Here is a 20,222-nt window from a genome sequence, read left to right on the forward strand (position 1 = left end):
GTTGGCCGGGATTCCAGACTAATAACATTAAGTAGAAAATGGTATGAACAACAGCTGACAATCCAGATGCCAACACGCTGAAATGGGAGTATTCTATAAAGCCACTAGAAAATCTGACAAATTCCCTCTCCTACTAATTTCGTCCCATTGTATCAAGCAGTTTCATTTAAGGAGCACAGGATTAAAAAAAAAAAAAAAAAAAAAGTACCCTGGATTACAAAGTGCCCGTGGAGTGTCTTGAGATAAAAAGACAGTTCTGGAAAAGATGGTTCTAGTTTCTGCAACTCAAACTATCAGGGTAGAAGTAACGTGCTGTTGGAAGCTAGCTAAACACGGACAGGTGAAGCTTAGGTGTGGGGTCGGGGAAATGACAAAATTACAATCAAGAAAAAAACAAAACTGAAGTTCCCAAATCACCAAAAATAAATTTCACAACTGGTCACTAGAAAACTCTCAAACTTGTCCCCCAGAATGCTATCATATTTATCCTTCTAGTAGAGTTATCCTTTTCTGCAGGTAGGATTTAATTTACGGTAGACAAGGTATTTTTAGGTATAATATTTTTCAAATAGTCAAGCATTATGGTATTTGTGACTTACGTATTTTTATTTTTATTTTTTGATGGATTTTATATATGGTGTATGTGTGGTGTTTATGCGGTATATGTTTGTTGGTGATTCAAAGTCCACTCACTCATCATTTATTTCTCTCTAGAAAAAATACAAGGTAACTCGTAAGACAGAGGAAGTGTTCGAGACTGAGTGGCAGAAAAGGCATCAGAATGCTGTGATTAAAAAGCAATAGTGGTTGCACAACACTGTGAATGTACTAAATGCCACTGAATTGGTTAATTTTATGTTATGGGAATTTCATCTCAATTAAAAAAAAAAAAGAGGTCACTGCGTTAACTCTGTGTAAGTTTCTTTAGAATAAAATAGGGACAGTACCCCTGTCAGCTGATCACTGGGCTGATGTTATACCTTTCTATTTTTATTAAATGTTTTTTAAAGTTTATTTATTTATTTTGAGAGAGAGGGAGAGAGAGGGTATGTGTGAGTGCAGAGGCGGGGCAGAGAGAGAGGGAGAGAGAATCCCAAGCAGGCTCTGCACGGTCAGCATAGAGCCCCTCACAGGGCTTGAACTCATGAATCGTAAGACCATGACTTGAGCCGAAACCAAGAGTCGGACGTTTAACTGACTGAGCCCCCCCGCCACGCCCTTGATCACTGGGCTGGTTTTATATAGCTAAAGCTACTCTGGGTTCCTCAAATGAGGTCTCGTAGAAGAGGAAAAGGAATCTAATTAGTGCACATCGCACACACACCAGAGTGTGTGCTTGAACCTCGCGAGACAGCTATTTATTTTCAACAGAGTTCGCTTACCTTTCTAGAGAAAGAAAGCTCACTATGCTGCGTTAAGTATTCCTGCAAGTCAACAAGACCATCATCCAAGGAAAGTACTCGAGGAATTCCAGACACATCCAAGGAAAGTACTCGAGGAATTCCAGACATAGTCACAATACTAACTGGGAGCTTGGCTCCCGGATTCATCCTTTACTAATATTTGGGAAGCTGGTAAAACACAATTCCTGAGATTTCAAAGGCCTTAAAATTAATAGTGACAAATAATACTAGGTATTAAAATAGATGACAAGGAATCCTATCAATGACAGCTACTCTTTCATGATCACACAGTCTACTGTAAGAAAATGTCTTAAAAATCCCTCCATCAAGGGATGTGGCTTGTGTGAAAGTTGCTGTGGCAAAGTGTTCACAACACAGGCCGGAAAACAACCACCAAGAGCGATGCCAAAGTTTCACCATGAAGAGACCTTTGAGGCTAAATAAATAGCTTTATTACAAAACATCCCCTATCTGCATTTTCACTTGACTTCACATGGCGAGATATAAAAACTGTATGACTACTTAATGAGAGAAGTCATTAGCAAGACATGAGATCTCATTCCCAGTTTAGTGGTGAGAAGACAGAAGATTCTATGGGTGTGCAGACTGCCACGGAGCTAGTTTAGTCACTGACTTACTGATCTTTTTCTGTAAACTCAGTGAACTAATTTCCAATATGACTCGACCGGCAAACGCACATTGTGTCTCATGCTACCTCTCGGTATTCTTGTGTTAAAAGAGCCTTGGAATCGGGGACTGGGCCTGCTAGTGCTTCCCTCCCATGGCACTAACGCACTGTTTAAAACACTCGATGCTTGACTGACTGAGGTGGACAAATGATTGGAACAATGCAGCTGTCAATCCAATCATCTCAAGAGAGAAAGCGTCCGACTTCGGCTCAGGTCACGATCCTGCGGTTCACAAGTTCGAGCCCCGCGTCAGGCTCTGTGCTGACAGCATGGAGTATGCTTCAGATTCTGTGTCTCCCTCTCTCTCTGCCCGGCTTCCCTGCTCACACTCCAAGTATCTCTCTCAAAAATAAATAAAACATTAAAAAAAAAAGAAAGAAAGAAAGCTCAAGTAGAGCTCTCTGAGCAAATAATGCATGCAGGTCACAGTCAGAAACAGAAGTCTCCAATATATGGTGCCTTTAGAAATCAGCACAGGAGCTCCTTGGCTAAAAGCTTCGGTAACCAACTCACAAACCCTCACCTGCTTGAACACTTCTTCGTCCTGGTGAGTGGTTCTCACCAGCTCCTGCATGAAGCCATACGGGAGATTCCGGCAGAGCATATACGGCACCAGGAAGGACGGCTGGAGCACGGACCTGCCAACCCACGAAAAGACAAGGACTGTGATGGCTCAGCTCCTCACTGGGTGACAACACGACACACGGGCTGTCACGTCAGCGGAAGTGTCCAGTCAAAAGTCAAACTTGGAATCTCCCAAATACTCTACGTAACGGTTTTAGGCAAAAGATCACCTTTCCCATTGTTAATAATCCCTTTTTGGTCTTTTTAGCGAGAGGCTATGGAAAGTTTCAAAGAATCCATCATCTTTTCCTACATTCGACCCTTTAAAAATAAAGCAGTACCCCCGAAAAGGAAGCCTTATACATCTCTTTTACTTGTTTATGTCTCATCCAGTTGAAAAGAAAAGATCAGCAGTAGCTGAGGACTTTTTAAAAACTCTTATTAATTTTAATAGAATTTTTTTTTAATGTTTTGGTACATGTTTAACCATTTCCTTCTCCTTTTTTTTTTTTTTTGTTGTTGTTTTTGAAGTTTATTTATTTATCTCTACACCCAACATGGGGTTCAAACCCACGAGTCTGAGATCCAGAGTGTATGCTCCACTGACTAAGCCAACCAGGCACCCCCTTCCTTTTCCTTCTTTGTGACAAGTTTCAAAAACATACGGTTATGGTACAGAAAATAACAGAACAACATCCAGAACAAATAAATGTTGTAACTTTGCCATTTTTAACTTAGATATTTCTGCATCATGTTTCCTTCAGATATTTTTCAGAAAATACATGAAATCTGCAAATACTTTTATTGAACTATATTGAACCTTTATGGGACCCTCAGAAACAATCAGTGAATAATGGAGTATACTTTGGTGATTCCCCAATTAACTATCCTACCATTTTTGCTTATCACTGAATAACAGAAAGCGATTGTATGATATACGGAAAGCGATGACCTACACACTTTTCCAAGTACCTCCCCTGATTTCAAGCAGCTGCTGTTAAACTAAATACTCATTTCCTGCCTTGACGTTGACGTATTTCAACAATGGTCTATGAAGAAAGCAGACAGAGAGTGGCCTGTTTTCTTTTCACACTGTTTCAGAGAAGGGAAGGGACCCTAGCGGTCACCTAGTCAAAGTGACCTCAACAAAGTCACCGCTTTTGTTTTACAGGTGAGAGGGCGCATTATCCAAGGTGGCGCAAGGTGGCTGGGCAGCCTGACGTCTGCTGATGCACAGGGTCCTCTCCCTGTTAACAGGAGCAAGTACGGTTCTGCCCACCTTGGCTGTGTGAGGGAACCTTGTAGAACTAGCGCGGTGTGGGATATGCACTGTGAGCGGATGTTGCTCAGAAGCTGGCTGACCGCTGGCTGGCTGCACATCTGAAATGAAAGGCGCAGGTTAGGGCTGCACAAACAAGAGAATGCTGCACTGCTGAAAATTGACAAGAGTCAGAAGAGATCGCTCTCCAGGAAACGGCGTGTTTTTCTCTTGCTTTACTCACAATGAACCAACCAGAGTAACCCTAACCTCCAAGTGTGCTGCCTCCGCTGAAATCTACGGTCGGAGAAGAAAGAGCAGAAGTGCGGGGCGACCAATGGGGGATCGCACAGATGTGCGCATGCTCTCTGCTTTTGCTATGGTGACGAGCAACAAAGCCCGGGGAAGCCCTTCCCAAGCATAACTAACAGGTGGACAAGAGGACTAGTTTGGAAAACTAGAAGCAGACAGTGAACTGGGAAGGAAATAATAATAGAGTCTGCACGAAACAGCAGAGAAAGTATAGCTTCCAGAGTTTAAAGCCAATTTTGTAATTTTTATGTGATTACGGACAATTAATGTCCCTGAGGCTCGTTTGCTTACCGAGACAGTAAAAACAACACCCATCTTACACTAGACTACCCTGAACTCACTAAACAGTGAGAAGCTGAACTACTGTAGACCTCGCACAGTGTTGGCGCTCCATAAACGCGGGTGATTATTACACTTGCGACAGGTTCTCGGAAATTATCGGGGAAATTGTAATTATCGGAATTATTGTTAAGTCGCTGGAGGCAATGGCACTTGCCCCCATCACTTCTTCCTTCCACTAGAATGTGAGTTCCGTGAGGGTAGGGATCTCCGTCTGTTCTGTTCCCTAATATACCTCGAGCTCCTGGTACGGTGCCTGGTGCATATTGCATGCTTGAGAGCCATTTTCCCGACCGAATAAATGAACGTTCCTTGGAAGGGCGGGAGGGATGATTATTTATCAAAAAATAACCAGGTTTTTGTGGGTTTTTCAAATGCATCTATTTCATATTACCTTTGGTGCTTTTTTTTCCTCTATTCCAACTCGGTCAAAACACTCGATGAGGTAGTTCAGCATGTCTGTCTCCTTGCAGGTCTCGATGGTGAAATGGTCACTGTAGGAATCCCAAGTACCTGTCCCACCAGAGGCTCCCAAACTTTGGAGAAGAGAAAAGAAAATCGATGATTCTTATCTCTTCTCGGAATCGATTATTTTTGCTAGAGTCTGCATTTCTGTAGCAGAAAGCCTGTTAGGATCCCTGCACCCAGGACAAAACACAGACACCCATGCAGCCAAGCCTGGAGCTGACCTCTGATTTCACCTGCTCCAAGGCCAACAAGAGTAACTCTTAGTAAACATTTTACTGACCTAAGAAGAGAGTTGGATCAGAAATCCGACTTCTTATCTTTTTGGGAACGGCAGCTTACAAAGCCAGGAGGGCTAAGAACGGCCACCGTGTGCCAGGCATCTGAAGGGATATCACATGTACTAAAACCAAGCTGGCCGGCTCCACTCGGGCACACTTGTAAGTTGAAACCAGACTATGCTACTGCTGTGATCAAACGCTTCGGGAGTGAAGTGACAAAGACTAACAGAATACCCCTCGTGACTTCTGCCATAAATCTCAAAGGCCTTCACCCACCATTTGGCAATAGGACCAGAAAAGGAAATCTGTCCAGTTAGAGAAGGAAACATAAAAGTATTTGTTATGAACACAAAAACTTCCAAAACTTTCAGCGACAGAGGCAAGGGAGTACAGTAAAAAACAAACGAAACAAAAATCCTGCACTAGGAGTATCGAAACTTGCGTTGGATCCCAGCCGTACTGCTTCCTGATTGCCCGAGCCTAGAACCAACCCCATCCCATCAGCAGCGAGGCTTGAAGTGAGAGCAAGTGGAAGCGTTTTGTAAATCAGAAGCAGGATACGACACGAAGCACTGTTATGATTGGTCGTAACTGTTCTCTGAGACCAATGCCAAACACTGTCTCAGGGGTTGGGTGTGGGGAAACTAAAGAACAGATCGTCCATCGGCAAGTCACATACCAAATCTGATGTTTGACTCACAGATTTCTTTGATCCCCACAAAAGACACACGGAGAGTAATCACGGCACAGGGAGAGGGCAGAAATTTGGAGGTGAAAAGGAAATGAGAAAAGATAGACTTAGCCCCCAAAATTATATAGGAAAGATGATAAAGGATGGGAAAAAGATCCCAAACTGGAGACCCAGCCTCCTTCAACTGGGGCAGACAATTAAAGGCCAGAAACCCACAGGACCAACAGGGGTTGAGATATAAACAACACGCTATGCAGACAGGTGCATATATATACATAACTAATTTTGGAATATATATGTAATTGACCTTAGAATTTCAGAAAAATCCAGTTGATCCTTGAACAACACAGGGATTAGGAATGCCACTTCCATGCATTTCACTTTTGACGCCCCCAAAACTTTGCTAACAGCCTACTATTGACCAGAAGTCTTACTAACAACAAAGCAGTCGATTAACATGTCATTTTGTATGTGTATTATATACTGTATCCTTACAGCATATTCTTAAGTATTACTCTTAAGCTAGAGAAATGAAAATATTAAGAAAATCATAGGGAAAATACATTTGAGGTATACCATACTGTATTTACCAAAAAAATCCACACATACGTGGGTCAAACCCTGTTGCTGAAGGGTCAAGTGGATACATAACTGACCTTGGAATGAAAGTATGATATTAACATTAAAAAGATGAAAACAATGCCAGTTTTAAATCCAAGGCTTTCAGCCCAGAGTCTACAAATCTGAATTCCTACAACCTACTCTACAAGTCTGACAGAAGGGAAGGAAATAGAAAGCAATGGGAGAAAAAAAAAGAAAAAAAAAGCAACCATAAGAACAAAACAGAAAAACCCACCCACAAATATAATATAAGAGATGAATCCCCAGAAGTAGGAGAAAAAGAGCTATTTTCTTTTTTTATAGATGTATTTTTAATGTTTATTTCTGAGAGAGAGAGAGAGAGAGACACAGAGTGTGAGCAGGGGAGGGACAGAGGGAGAAGGAAACACAGAATCTGAAGCAGGCTCCAGGCTCTGAGCTGTCGGCACAGAGCCCGACGCGGGGCTCGAACTCACAAGCCGTGAGATCATGACCTGAGCCGAAGTCGGACGCTTAACCGACTGAGCCACCCAGGCGCCCCGAGGGCTATTTCCGTTACCGCACCGTTTTAGTTTCAAACTAACTGCAATTCTTTCTTCGTCTGTCTGATGTTGGTGACTCAGTGACTAGGTTACTCCCTGTGCTTCCAAAGATGAACTTTACCAACACAGGCTTTACCTACACACAACTAAGGCTAATCTTCCTTTGAGTGGCTCTTGTGGAAGAGAATGAAAACAGACCATCCTCCTGTTTAAAACGAAAAAGTTCAACTATACAATTTCCTTGATAACCAGACCCAAGATTTTCACGTTTTTACATTTCTGAAATGAAAAGCACCTCATATTTGATGTCGATAGGTTCTTGCCAGTTGCAAGGGGTCAGTGTGACCCAGTTCACATGGAAGTCATGCACTGAAACTGGGTGCTGTGGGTTCCATTCTTAGCCAACGCCTGCCATTTAATTTTAACTTCAATGTGAACACCTCAAAGCCAGCTGAGGTATCTCCACGATGATCTCACTAAGATCATGAAAAGCAGCGGTGTATGTAGAAGATCGCTCGTCTTATGCCGAGCAATGCGAACAAAGGCGCTCAGAATACATTAGAGAATTTTCAAAGCTAAAAGAAGCGGCTACGTTTTGGTGATCATCGGTCAGACACCAAGTGACACTTCAGTTGACTTTTTAAGAAGAGAGGAAGACCAAAAAGTGAAACAAAATTTAACCGAACTGGAACTGTAGAGAAAACTCCAGTACTTGTCCATATATCACAAATTTTAGAATCAGTCCTAAAGTAAACCATGACCCTAGCAGGAAAGGCAGCCAGTCCCAACAATGCTACACAGAGGTCTCAACGAGCAAAACCGACAGGCTCCTCAGGTTCCAAGTGAAAGCGCTGTACTCACATTTTGAACGCGACACTGAGGGAGAGAGAAAGTGGTGTCGTGTTTATGTGCATACGTTCAGGCTACCAATAAACATCTTTAAAGTTTTCAAATAACATTTCACTTTTTTCCCTAAAAAAAATCATCCCAGAATTCGTGATGCTTTTACAACTGTGACACGTGGAATGCCACACTGGAAATACGTCACATTTAAGTCCTACAAGTTATCTACAAAGTTACACTGCCCTCTGGGAGGATTTACGAGCCATTTTCTGATAACTACATCAACAGTCCAATTGAATGTAACTACTCTGCATCACAGAAAGACAGCTGAATGCTTCTGAAAAGCCAATGAACATCTTCCTGGGGAGTCACGCATGCGTTAGGTCTGTGCAAATCGAATCCCATTTGAAAGGCACCAAGAAAAGTGTTCCTTAAAAGGATTCCACGGCAGTTTCATTTTTTTCTATAACGCACCCTCCTATTTACTCATTTTTTGGAATGCAGACTTTAGTGTTTTGTGTTTTCGCACTGCAAGGCAAAGTCAGAGCTGTACAGGTTCGAGCAATGTCAATTCATCGATGTCCCTTCTGTATGGCAGGCACTGTCGTAGGCTCTGGGGGCAGCACACTAACTCGAACAGATCAAGACCCTGCTCGTGTGGTGAGCAGGTTCTAGAGGGGAACGGTCCAAAACAACATAGAGACGCCACGAAGAAAAATAAAAGCAAAGCATGGTGACAGAGACGGGCAGGAAGCGCGTGCGTGTATTTTATACGCTGTGTGATATGACCCTCTGATAAGACAGCATGCACACGGAGACCCGAGGGAGTCAGCGGGGAGCAAGCCACGCAGCCCTCTTGGAGCAGGCCATCCAAAGAGAGGAAGTAAGTGTGAAGGCCTAAGGCGGCGGGGAATATGCCAAGTGAGGTCAAGAACGGGGTCGTGAGCAGCAGAGGGCGGAGGCAAGTGGAGGCACGTGAGGTTAGAAAGGAGGAATGCACGTGTGTGTGCGCACGTGGGTGTACATGAGACGAAGGGTCTCGTGCACCAGGGCGAGGCTTTGGGTTTTACTCCGCACGACAAGGGACGTTACCGGAGGGTTTGGACACAGACATGGTGGAACCATCTCCATGTTTCGTTGCCAAGGGGTGATGTAAACGTCAACATTTTTCACTACTTGCTGATTTTCCCTTTCTCTACTCACACAGGTTCACGACTGTCAAAATGTTCTCTCCTTCGCTGAAACATCTAAGCAGTTAAAAACAGATTTCTTTCCCATCATCAATTTCCTAGGATACAATCGGAAAAATTCTCCTCAGAGGAACCGCTATGTTCTCCTTATACAAGATGCTCTCGCTCCCCGTGTCCGCTCCGACAACAAGCAGATCCTAATTCCTATAGCTCTCTTCACAGAGGGCTATAGAACATCACGGAAGGAGTGTTTTAGCTTTCTCTCTTTCAAATTTTTAAAAATGTTTAATTTTGAGAAAGAGCGTGCCTGTGCTCTTCGGGGGGGTGGGCGCAGAAAGAGGGGGACAAGACGATCCCAAGCAGGCTCCGTGCTGACACCAGAGAGCCCGATGCGGAGCTCGAACCAAAGTGAGACACTTGGCCAACTGAGCCATTCAGGCGCCCCAGGAATGTTTCACCGTTCTTAAATTAGTCCTTTTCATCACCACTATAGATAATGAGCATACGAATGTATTCCCAACTATTTCCAAAAACATTCTTAACGCGTCAACTCCAGCATCAACTCCACCGGGCAAGCAGAAGGGGAGACAGATGCGGCCCCTGTTGATTCTTTCCTCTATGACGTTAACATCACTGGGCAAGAAGTAGGTGTTGAAATTGCTTACTTCGCAGTAAACAAAATTCTGGGAAGATCAATTAGAAAGGGGGAGAAAGAAAATAACTACTTATTTCCTGATCACTCACACTAACAAGGTTTTTTATGACCTCTTCTTGGTTCTGACCCCACAAGCATTCTCGAGTTCCTCTCCATGTGCTTTAATCAGTTACCTTTTTTTTTTTTTTTACCCCTCCTTTCACATTCTGTTTGAGATCTATTCAAAAACTCGAAGTTGCCAAAACCTGGAGAGATCAGATTCTGTTTTAACAGCCAGCAAAGGACCTGCCAACTGAATGGAATTTTGTAATTACCGAGGAAAATGTTGGTGCTTCCTTGCCAAGGAACAGAGTAGAAGCATAAACACTGGGCAGCGAAATAACTAGTATGAGGAGCAAGAACGACCCAGGTCCTATTGCGAGTGGGGGTGAGGCAGGTGAGTTCTGGACTCGGGCCCTGCCACGTATCCAGTTATGTGACTGACCTCCCTGTCCCCACGTTCCTTACGGCAATTGGGAGGGCCGCTGAGAGGATAAAGGGATAATGCGTGCCGTGTGCTGGCTCAGGGTCTGGCACACGAGTCTCAGTAAGTATCTGGAGCTATTATTACACAGTCCGTTCTTTCTCCTTGTGGCCACAGAATCTAGATCAGAGACAAGGTCGGGATGCTGGGAGTGCAGCGCTAGTGAAAGCAGCACACAATCTGAAATCTTTGTGAGAGCACGCTGGAATTAAACAGACCAGGGAGAGACAGCATTTCTCCTACAATTTACAGTAAGACAGGTAACAAAGCACTTTTATCATGTATGGAAACTGACTCCTAAAAAGGATGCCTGCTCGGGGGCTCAGATGGTTAAACATCCAACTTTGGCTCAGGCCATGATCTTACGGTTTGTGAGTTCGAGCCCCATGTCGGGCTCTGTGCTGACAGCTCAGAGCCTGGAGCCTGCTTCGGATTCTGTGCCTTCCTCTCTCTCTCTCTCTCTCTCTCTCTCTCTCGGCCCCTCCCCCGCTCGTGCTCTCTGTCTCTCTCTCAAAAATGGATGAATAAACATTAAAGAAAAAAAAGGATGCCTGCTGCATTACTGTAATCGGGAAGTAGGATTTTATCTACGTGAAAAAGACACTTCTACCTTTGGGAAATTTACTTGAGAAAACAGTAATATAATGTTCAACCTAATACAAATATCAACCCTCCTGAATCAATATTCAACCCTGCACCCACACTCCTTTCTCTCTTTATATACTCTCTCTAATGATTCTTTTGAACACTGTCAAATTTAATGAAGTGTACCTAACTCCTACTGCTGTCTCTATTTATAGCCTGGAGTTATTTTTGAACAGTGCTGGGCACAAATACCAAGTCAGTCCAGTGGAAACTTCGATTTCAGAGCAAAATTCTAAGACAATGAGTCAGAGGTTCAGAAAGAAGGTGCTATTATATTTTCTTGCCCAAAGTCACCTAGAACCCCAAACAGTGTTTTCAGGGTTGTCAGGGGGGTTTTCAGGTTTTCAGGGGGGAACGAACAGTCAGCAGCATCGTGAACTGTGTTTTAGCCTCTGCTGCCATTCCAAAGGCCGTCTAAACAAGGGTCTAGCTTCGCTGAGGCCAAGGCGGTGACTGGTGAAGTTGAAGGCTAGAAGTGAAACCAGATTCACGGTTATAACAGACAGTGTGGCCCAACATGCTCTTAGACAGACTGACCGTCAGACAGAGTGGGGGTGGAAAAGCAGGGGGGGGAACAGACACGCACACACACACACACACACACACACACGCCATCCCGGCCCCTCTGCCATTCGTGAGTAGCAGCAATCCATGCAACTGTACGTAAGAAAACATGCCTCACGGAAAACATGTTGCTCGTATCCGGCAGCTCACAAGAACACTCGCGATAGGTAAACAAAGGGCCCGTTTCTGATCTCAGGGTGGGTGAACTTGACAACCGACCTTTAATCTGCTGCTTGTATTTCTGACCAATGATTACGCGTAAGTCTTCCTCTAAACTTACCGGGCAACAATGATGAGGGTGTTCCTAATGTGCCACTTTACCCCGTGATGAGGTCCTACCACCTCGGTACATGCAGGTTTCCCAGTCTTAACTCTCCCGACTGCCTCATCTGACCCTATCCTGTCTAGACTCAAAGCACACCCCTAATGAGGGCTCACAAAAGTTAGTTCCTAAGCACCTAGGCACATGCAGGGGTGAGACTCCATTCCTCTGATACCTGGACCCAAACTGGACACAAGAAAACTCATCACCACCACCACCACCTTCATCATCACCATCATCACCATCATCATCATCTTCTTCATCGTCATCACTACTGTCGCCAGAAAGCGCGAGGAAGAGGAAGGAGAAAGGATTGTCGTGCATGCTACCACAACAAAAGCAAAAAAGGTCATGAGGGAACAAAGAAAAAACAAGAGATGGAAAGCTTTTGCAACTCCTGTCCCTTTTAAATTAAACATTACGCTGAAAGTTCTGCCTGCTGACATGCAGGAACACCATTCACCCCCATCGCATCAATGCACAGGTGCGTCCGAGAGGGGGCGGGGGGCACTGGTTAGCGGAATGCTGACGCCGCTTCTTCCTGAGAGGCTCGAATCAGAGCGTCAAGGCACAAACACCGGCCCAGCCGCAGCGATCGGGGGTGAGGGGCACCAGCCCAGACTTGCTCCCACCACCCCCCGGGCTGGCCGCATTTCAACTATGATTGGCAACAGTACAGAGAGCTGAGAGGGGCTCCCACGAGCCCCAGCTCTCGCCTACAAACTGCCCCCAGCCTCTGGAATTCATTTGTGATGAGGACTGACAGGTGAGCTAGGTTTCAGAAAGTGAAGCGACTTCTTGTTGTTGGTTTTTCTCTTTTTCTTTTTTTGGTACGGTCAGGAGGAAGAGCGAGGGGCAAGAAGAAAGGGACACACAACGGAGCACCCACACTTTCTACAGTTAGCAAAGCCTGGCAGAAGCGAGGAGTCCGGGCGCGAGCCTACCGAACTAGTTAGACACGCGGGTTAATAACCCCAAACGGAAAAACACACGCAACTGAGGTCAGTGTCACACGCCAGTTCTTTCAAACCGAGTTAATCGCCTCTCCCTGCACTGCAAACACGCACCCAGCTCTCCTGCTGAATAAATAAATACCTAGGAGAGGTCCTTAGGGATGAGGGGCGTCTGCTCGAGGCACTGGGCGAGGCGGCCAGTAAAGGTGGGCCCAGGCTGGAGGGTCTCTGGCTGGGAGAGCTGGCAGGCACTGCTTGAGGGCTACTAGCGAGGGCAGGGCGGCCGGGCGAGCTGGACAGAGTGGAGATGCCTGGGGACCGCGGGGCAGAAGCGGAAGGCCCCCACGGGTGGGCGACCGTGTAGGGGCGATACCGTGGAGAGGAGGGCTGGCTCCCCGCGGCGGCCCCCGAAGCCGCCCCGTGGGGACTGAGGGTAACGGAAGGCGCAGCCGGCTGGCTGGCTGCACGGCAAGGGGACGAGGCAACGGACGGGCTCGGCACCGGCACCGAGCTCCAGAAACTCGTACTGGGAGCGGGGCTCGTTTCATAGAGGCTAGAGCAGTTGAGAAAGAGGAGAAAGGAGAGAAAACGGAAGACAAACTTGAGGTAAACAGCTGCAAAGGAAAATCTCAAGCTCTGAAAGAGTAGTGTGATTACACGCCAAGTGTACGCGTCTTTCAGACTCATCTACATCATTAGAATCGAACTGCTGTACGGATCTAGAGGCTACATTTACAACACGGTAAAGCCCTCTTCCCAAGGATTAATGTACGATATATACAGCCATTTATTTCCAAAATTTACCAAGAGCCTAGCCATGGGAAGCCAAACAGACCAGCGGAAAAGACCACACCTCCTGCAATGGCTAAATGCGTCCACCCACATACAATACATGCCATAGTCTGCAGGACAAAGGCCCATGAGGGAAGAGTCCCTTCTCTTACATACTTCGTGGCTGTTTTACTACCAATTAGATATGCGAAAGGAACCACACTGACCTAGACAACGAGCTGGCACCGAAGGAGCCCACACCGCAGAACATGGGGCTCGCTCCTGGGTTGGAGCCGGTAGTTAGCATGAGATTTCTGTCCGGGGACCGAGCCGCCGCAATTGGCTGCGATGTGGCCGTCAGACTGGCAAATGGATTTTCATCTCTAGTCTGGGTAGACATCATTAGCACTTCCATTAAAATCTGGCCAATCAAGTCCTTAAAATCGGAGAACACTGTTGGAAAGGCAGAAGAAAGAAGAGGTTACACATGGTTCCTCATATACATAGGCAGTCCTTGAATAAGCCACATTAAACCAGAGGTTCAGCGTGGCAACCGGAATGGATTCTGGAGCAGTACAAGGACATCAGTAGAAAACCCGGTGAAATCCAGATGAAGTCTGGAGTGGAAGTAATAGTAAGATCTTAGTCCTGACAAATACATTGTGGTTACATAAGATGTTAACGTTAGGGGAAACCTAGGTGAAGGATATACGGGAACTCCCTGCACGGTGTCTAAAACTCTTCTGTAAATCTAAATATATTCCAAAATACAAAACTTATTTAAAAAAAGAAAGAAAACTGGAGTGTAGCCAATGAGAATCACTGTTGACATACATTTAACTGTAAAAAGAAGCCACTCCCAAATACAGGTGTCTATTTATCATATACCGGAAACAAAGCTGGGTTCGTATTTCTTCACCGACGTATGTTTTATGTACAGTAAAACTATCAAATGCGAGGTTCAAAATATTTTATGAAGGGTCTAACATTTAGTCACCATCTGGCTTTCCGGAGAAAACTCTATTTTCTAACTTTCTCCTTAATTCTCTGCAGCTCCCCAATGCCTTACTGTAAGTCTTTAGATACATTTTATATATCACTAAATAGATAAAAGTTGTAACCGACATAAATCTTGTCTGATTTGGTTATTAAAAATTATCACTCATATATGCACAAGACAGATTTAAGAATCTTAAGATTTCCGGTAAGAATAACAAGTGGCAGGGATAGAAACATGCAGGTGCTAAGCGTGTCTATGACCCGTTAATAAGAAGATCCCAGTAAAATCAGAAGTACACTACGTGTCTGCCAGGAACACAGGGGACTTTTCTCGCCATGGAAGATGGGCAGCGCAGAAAAGGGAAAGATGATCTTCTGTGCGCTCATTTAAAGTAGATCTACTGAGGAATTATTAAGAGCCTTCTGTAGAAGGCACTAGCACTATATCAGTGAGCAAGACAGACAAAAATCCCTGCCACCGGGGAGGTTATATTCTAGTGACAGGCAAAGGCACACTACCACACCACCCCTCTCTCTTCTGCATTCCAAATGACTGCTGTGAAGAAGAGTGACAGTGCCCTTTAATGCTGGTGTCTTGCTAAAAGCTTTATTAATTTGCTATACGAGTGCGGTTTAGGGTAGCCTCTTAAAATAGAATCCTGGAAACAGCAAAATATCAATATGTTCTATCTTCTGAAGCAATTCAATCAAGTTAATGTACTCCACTGTCTACACAGGAGTTGGGAGGCACTTAAAGCAGGTAGAGGTCATACAGAGCAGCTCTCGGGATCCCTGGAGACCACCCAGTAGGCTCCTACTTCATTAGAGACATTAATAACTTCAATTCGGAAACAATGGAGACCATTAGCATATTTATACAGTTTTCTTCTAGAGAGATCATCAAAGTACAAAACCAACGTGTCAGGAAGATCAGAGGCAAGTGGCCAAACAACAGCACCTCTGATGGTCAAAACTACAACCCCAAAGCAAGAGAAAGTGAATGTGGGTAATGGCCAAGGCCAAGGATCTTACATTCTTATTTTCTCGTAACAGCTGAGCTAGATTCCTACCTTCTTTTGGGTTCTGCTTAAATTGTGCAGAAAGAGAAGAAAGGAAGATGACGTCTCTGTCCCGGTCCTTCCAGGAGACACGAAAGATCTTACAGACCAGCTGTAAGGCCTGTTCTTCGGACACTTCAGAACCCGATGAAGGCTCCTTGTGGGGAAGAAGATTGGGGGGTTAATTTCAAGTAATTCATTTATGAATGAGGGGATTTTAGAAATGCATGCAACTGTTCGCCGACTGACTTGGGGAACAAGAAGCTGGTTACTATGACCGCAAAGTTGTGACACGGCGATTTCACGAGTTTACAATAGAAGCTATGGGGGTGGGCGTGGGGGGACAAAAGAGCAGAATTACCGGTAATCACCAAGGGAGTAAATGAATAAAGGAGATACCTACATCTTCTGTCTTTCCTTTTCTGAGCTCCAAAGGACCAGGTAAACATTCTACACACATAACCCGTTTTCATCCAAAAAATTCTCCAGAATTTAATGTTACCCACTAGTCTCCATCACAGATAAAATATCATATATATATAAAAGAGCTCCATAAGCAAAAAAGAACTCTGCAAAACAAAGCATCGTGCCACTAGAAGGCCACAGTCCAACAGAATCACCAAAACGGGTTGCTCAACACTCATAATTTGCTGCACAGAAAGAGATGCAATTATCTCTACCAGTTCTACACCATGACACTCCCCAAAGAAAACACTTTCTTTAAACATTTTATTTATTTATTTTTGAGAGAGAGACAGAGGGAGAGCGAGCAGGGGAGGGGCAGAGAGAGAGGGAGACACAGAATCGGAAGCAGGCTCCAGGCTCCGAGCTGTCAGCACCGAGCCCGACACGGGGCTCAAACTCATGAACCATGAGATCATGACCCGAGCCAAAGTTGGATGCCCGACCGACTGAGCCACCCAGGCGCCCCAAGAAAACATCTCTTTTGCTAAACATAGGGAACTAAGCTCAGATGATAACAAAATATAAAGACCTCGGCTTCTAAGTGCTATTGGATTTCACAACCATTTTCCTCAGAATACTACCAAAAATGTGATGACCTACTTGCTTAAGCAAAAAAGATCAACAGAAAAAGTCCAAACTACCTCTAAATGCATTCTCAGCACAAACTACATTTACTGATAAAACTATGGATCCGAAACACAAAGGAATGGAGGGATTTGACCAGACTAAAAAAAGTGAGCTACCCTTCCATTAGGGCAACCTAGGCTGTGCGTTTCTCCTCAGAAGAAAAAAAGAGAGGATTTGCTGACTTGGGGTGGCCTGCTCTAACAGACTCCACAGACATAAGAAACGAAGGGGTGTTTATTTATATTACCTGTACTAAAAACAGAAGCGAGGGTTTCATCTCTTACCAACCTTATCGCTGACGCTCCTTTTTTCTCTCCGATCGTTTTCATCAACCTCCATATTTTCGATTCCTGAATCCACATCCACCTGGGACATGCTTTAAGTACAAAAGACAAATAAGGCTTTTACCTTTTATAAATCCACCCTGTGTCATAGCTGCTGGCTGAGGGACAGTTCTCAAGTATCGATCAAAATCAGTCAGGAAAGCAAAATAATAAAGGTTCATCTTTTTTTCTGATTAACTTTTAAGAGCACTTCATATATTAGGATAGAAACACTCTGTCTCCTGTATTTGGTGGGAGCAGTGCTCCTAAGTGGTCATTTCCTTAGGCTCACTTCCAAAAACAAATTAGAGCGTATTTTCTATATATACAATCAGAGCCTTACTACAAAAACCTGGTTAAGTACAAACACCTTTTTTCCCCCACATTAAATAAAAATTTGCCCGGCACCATTTATTGAAATGACCGTCCTTGTAACACTAATATGAAATCACCTCTCACAGGTCCAACTGCAATGTATGTATGTGTCTATTTCTATTTGATAATTTGTCTCCCCCTCCCCCCCCCCAAAAAAAAAACCCATCCTATCTTACTAAAACTTCACAGTAAATCTCGGGATCTGCTAGGTCAAAGCCTGCACCTCACTATCCTACTTCAAGAGAGTCTTGGCCATTCTTGGCCTTTTACTCTTCACACATCCTTAAGAATCAGCTTCACAGACTCCTTAAAAGTCCTGTTGGCATCTTGACTAGAATTTCATCGACTTGTGAGATCCAACTGGGGAGAAACGACATCATTATGTTGCGTCTATTCATGGACAACGTATCTTTCTGCAACTGTTTAGGCCTTCTTTAAAGTCTTTCAATAAACTATTATAATTTGCTCCATAGTCTTTCACTTCTTTTCTAAACTTATACCTAGGTACCATGTATCTTTTGCTGAAACTGTGCAGGGTACCTTTTTAAAAATTAACTTGTCTGATCTCTTGTTGCTAGTACCTAGTAATATAACTGATACAGACCTCTTAGGAGCAACTTGTATACTTACACATAGGACTTACTAGGTAGAAAATAATCTCATCTCCAAATAAGAATGGTTTTATTTCTTCCACTCCAATCCTTACTTGTTTTTCTGCACTAGGTAGGGTCCCCACGTGGACCAGACGTAGAAATAGCAGCCACCTTTGTTCTTATCCCTGATTTTAAAGAGAGTGCTTCTAATTTCTCACCCCTGAGTATGAGAGTTGCTGTAGGTTCTTGAGAGATGTCCTTTGTATCAGTCAGAATAAGGTAGGCTATGCTGTGGTTACACAAACACTTGGAAACCTTAGAGGCTTAACACTCTAAGGGTTATTTCTTGCTTACGCAAAGTCTGGTGAGAGTGAAGCATCCTTACTCCATCTTTAATCTATGCCATCTGCAATACACAGCCTCCAAGGTCACTGGAGCGAGAGAAGAGAGCGACGGAGGAGGAATATCGGCTCAACTGCCTTCACCTAAAAGTGACACATGTCCCTTCCACGCACAGTCTACTGGACAAAACGAGGTACTTGGCCCCAATCTAACTGCACAGGAAACTGGAAATGCAGGGGAGCATGTGAAATATTTGCTCAACTCTGTCTCTGCCGTATTGTCCACTCAGGATGCACCTTTCTGTTTGCTGTTTGCAAAGATTCTTATCATGAAATGATGTTGGGTTTTATCAAACTCTTCCACCTACCAAGATCGTATGGTTTTTCTCTTTAATATATAATGTGGTGAATGATACTTGCAGATTTTCAAATGCTGCATGCACCCTTGCATTCCTGGGATAAATCCATGTTGCTCATATGTTACACTGATACTTTTAACTAAACTTATGATTGAAATATCTGCACAGAACTGTCCACAGATGATCGGATGTGTTTGACTGAATAAAGCTTCACAAAGGAAACATTCTAATGTAATCAGGGCCCATATCAAGAAACAGAACGTGACCTGCTGGTTCTTCGAATCCTTCGAATCCTTCCAGTCACAACTACGCTGGCCCACAGTAACCACTATCCTGGCATCTAGCCCCAGAGAAGTTCTGTCTGCTCTTTATGTGTTGCAATAGTTGGCTTGTCAGTATCTCAAGATTTCTGCAAATACGTTCACGAGCATGATTACCATGTGATTTGTTTCTTTTATATTATTCTTGTCTGGTTGTGATATTCAGGTCTCGTTAGCTTTGTAAACTGAATTGGCAAGCAGTCCCTATTTTTTTTAATTACCTGGAAAAATCTGTGTACAACTGGAACGGTAGAATTTACCCATAAAATTATATGGGCAAGCTACTTTCTTTGGCAAATTTTTAAACACTGATTCAATTCGTTTCATGGTTTTTGATTATTCAGGCTTTCTCTTTCCTCTTGAGCCCATTTTGGGAGAATTATGTTTTTCTAGGAATTTGATTTTTATCCAAATTTTCGTATTTACTTGCACGTTGCATATTTACAATTTTTCACGGAATTCTCTTTTTCAGTAACAAATATCACTGAGTGCCCCCTTCTATGCAGGCATTGTTCTAGGTGTCTGAGATGTCAATGAACAAACAAAAGAGACAATACAAGCCCTGTGTTATGGAGCTTACCTTCTCATTAGAGGGTGAAAGATCATAAACAATATATATAATAAGTAAGTAAAACGTATCATATAATGATAAATGCTACGGAAAAAATAAAGCAAAAAGAGTAGGGAAAAGGCAACGGAGAGTGCAGGACTTTCCATTTTAAATGGGGTGAGCCTCACTGAGAAATGCCACATGAGTACAAACAGAAAGGGGGTTAGCCATGCGCATATCCAGGGCAAGAGCCTTCCAAGACAAGGGTTCCTATTTTCAATACTTAGTCATATTCTCTTCTTCCTTGTTTCATTTATATTAGAGCTTTATATTTTCTCCTAAGAACCGCTTTGGCTGCAACATGAAGCTCATAATGTGTCATATCTGTTATTGTTCAGTTTCAGGTAATTCCAAATTTCTTTTTTGACCTGTAGTTAGACGCATGCTCTGTTTTAAAGATTTCCAAATGTATGAGGGATTTAAAAATTTTTTCCCCTGTATTAATTACCTAACCTAATGTCCTAGTCAGAAAACGTGATCGGTTTGATCCTGCATTCTGAAACTCTCCGGTCTTTGGATATTAGGAGAATACGCATTCTCCA

The 20,222-nt window shown here is 43.8% G+C and overlaps 1 protein-coding gene across 3 annotated transcripts in view; it reads right to left on the reverse strand.

Moving 5' to 3' along the window:
• Positions 1-20,222, reverse strand: part of UBE4B (ubiquitination factor E4B) — a 120,310-nt gene that overhangs the window by 42,123 nt on the left and 57,965 nt on the right. For 2 of the 3 annotated variants that reach the window (XM_049618147.1, XM_049618148.1), the window contains 6 exons: positions 17,048-17,135; positions 15,680-15,824; positions 13,838-14,063; positions 4,960-5,101; positions 3,936-4,036; positions 2,616-2,730 (listed from right to left, as the gene is read on the reverse strand). In XM_049618147.1, the coding sequence (XP_049474104.1) occupies positions 2,616-2,730; positions 3,936-4,036; positions 4,960-5,101; positions 13,838-14,063; positions 15,680-15,824; positions 17,048-17,135 (817 nt within the window). Of the gene's footprint in view, positions 1-2,615; positions 2,731-3,935; positions 4,037-4,959; positions 5,102-12,061; positions 12,212-12,981; positions 13,393-13,837; positions 14,064-15,679; positions 15,825-17,047; positions 17,136-20,222 lie in introns of all 3 variants that reach the window. The other variant, XM_049618150.1, reaches the window with a different exon arrangement.

This window comes from Panthera uncia (assembly GCF_023721935.1).
Source record: "Panthera uncia isolate 11264 chromosome C1 unlocalized genomic scaffold, Puncia_PCG_1.0 HiC_scaffold_4, whole genome shotgun sequence".
In the NCBI taxonomy this organism is placed as follows: domain Eukaryota; kingdom Metazoa; phylum Chordata; class Mammalia; order Carnivora; family Felidae; genus Panthera; species Panthera uncia.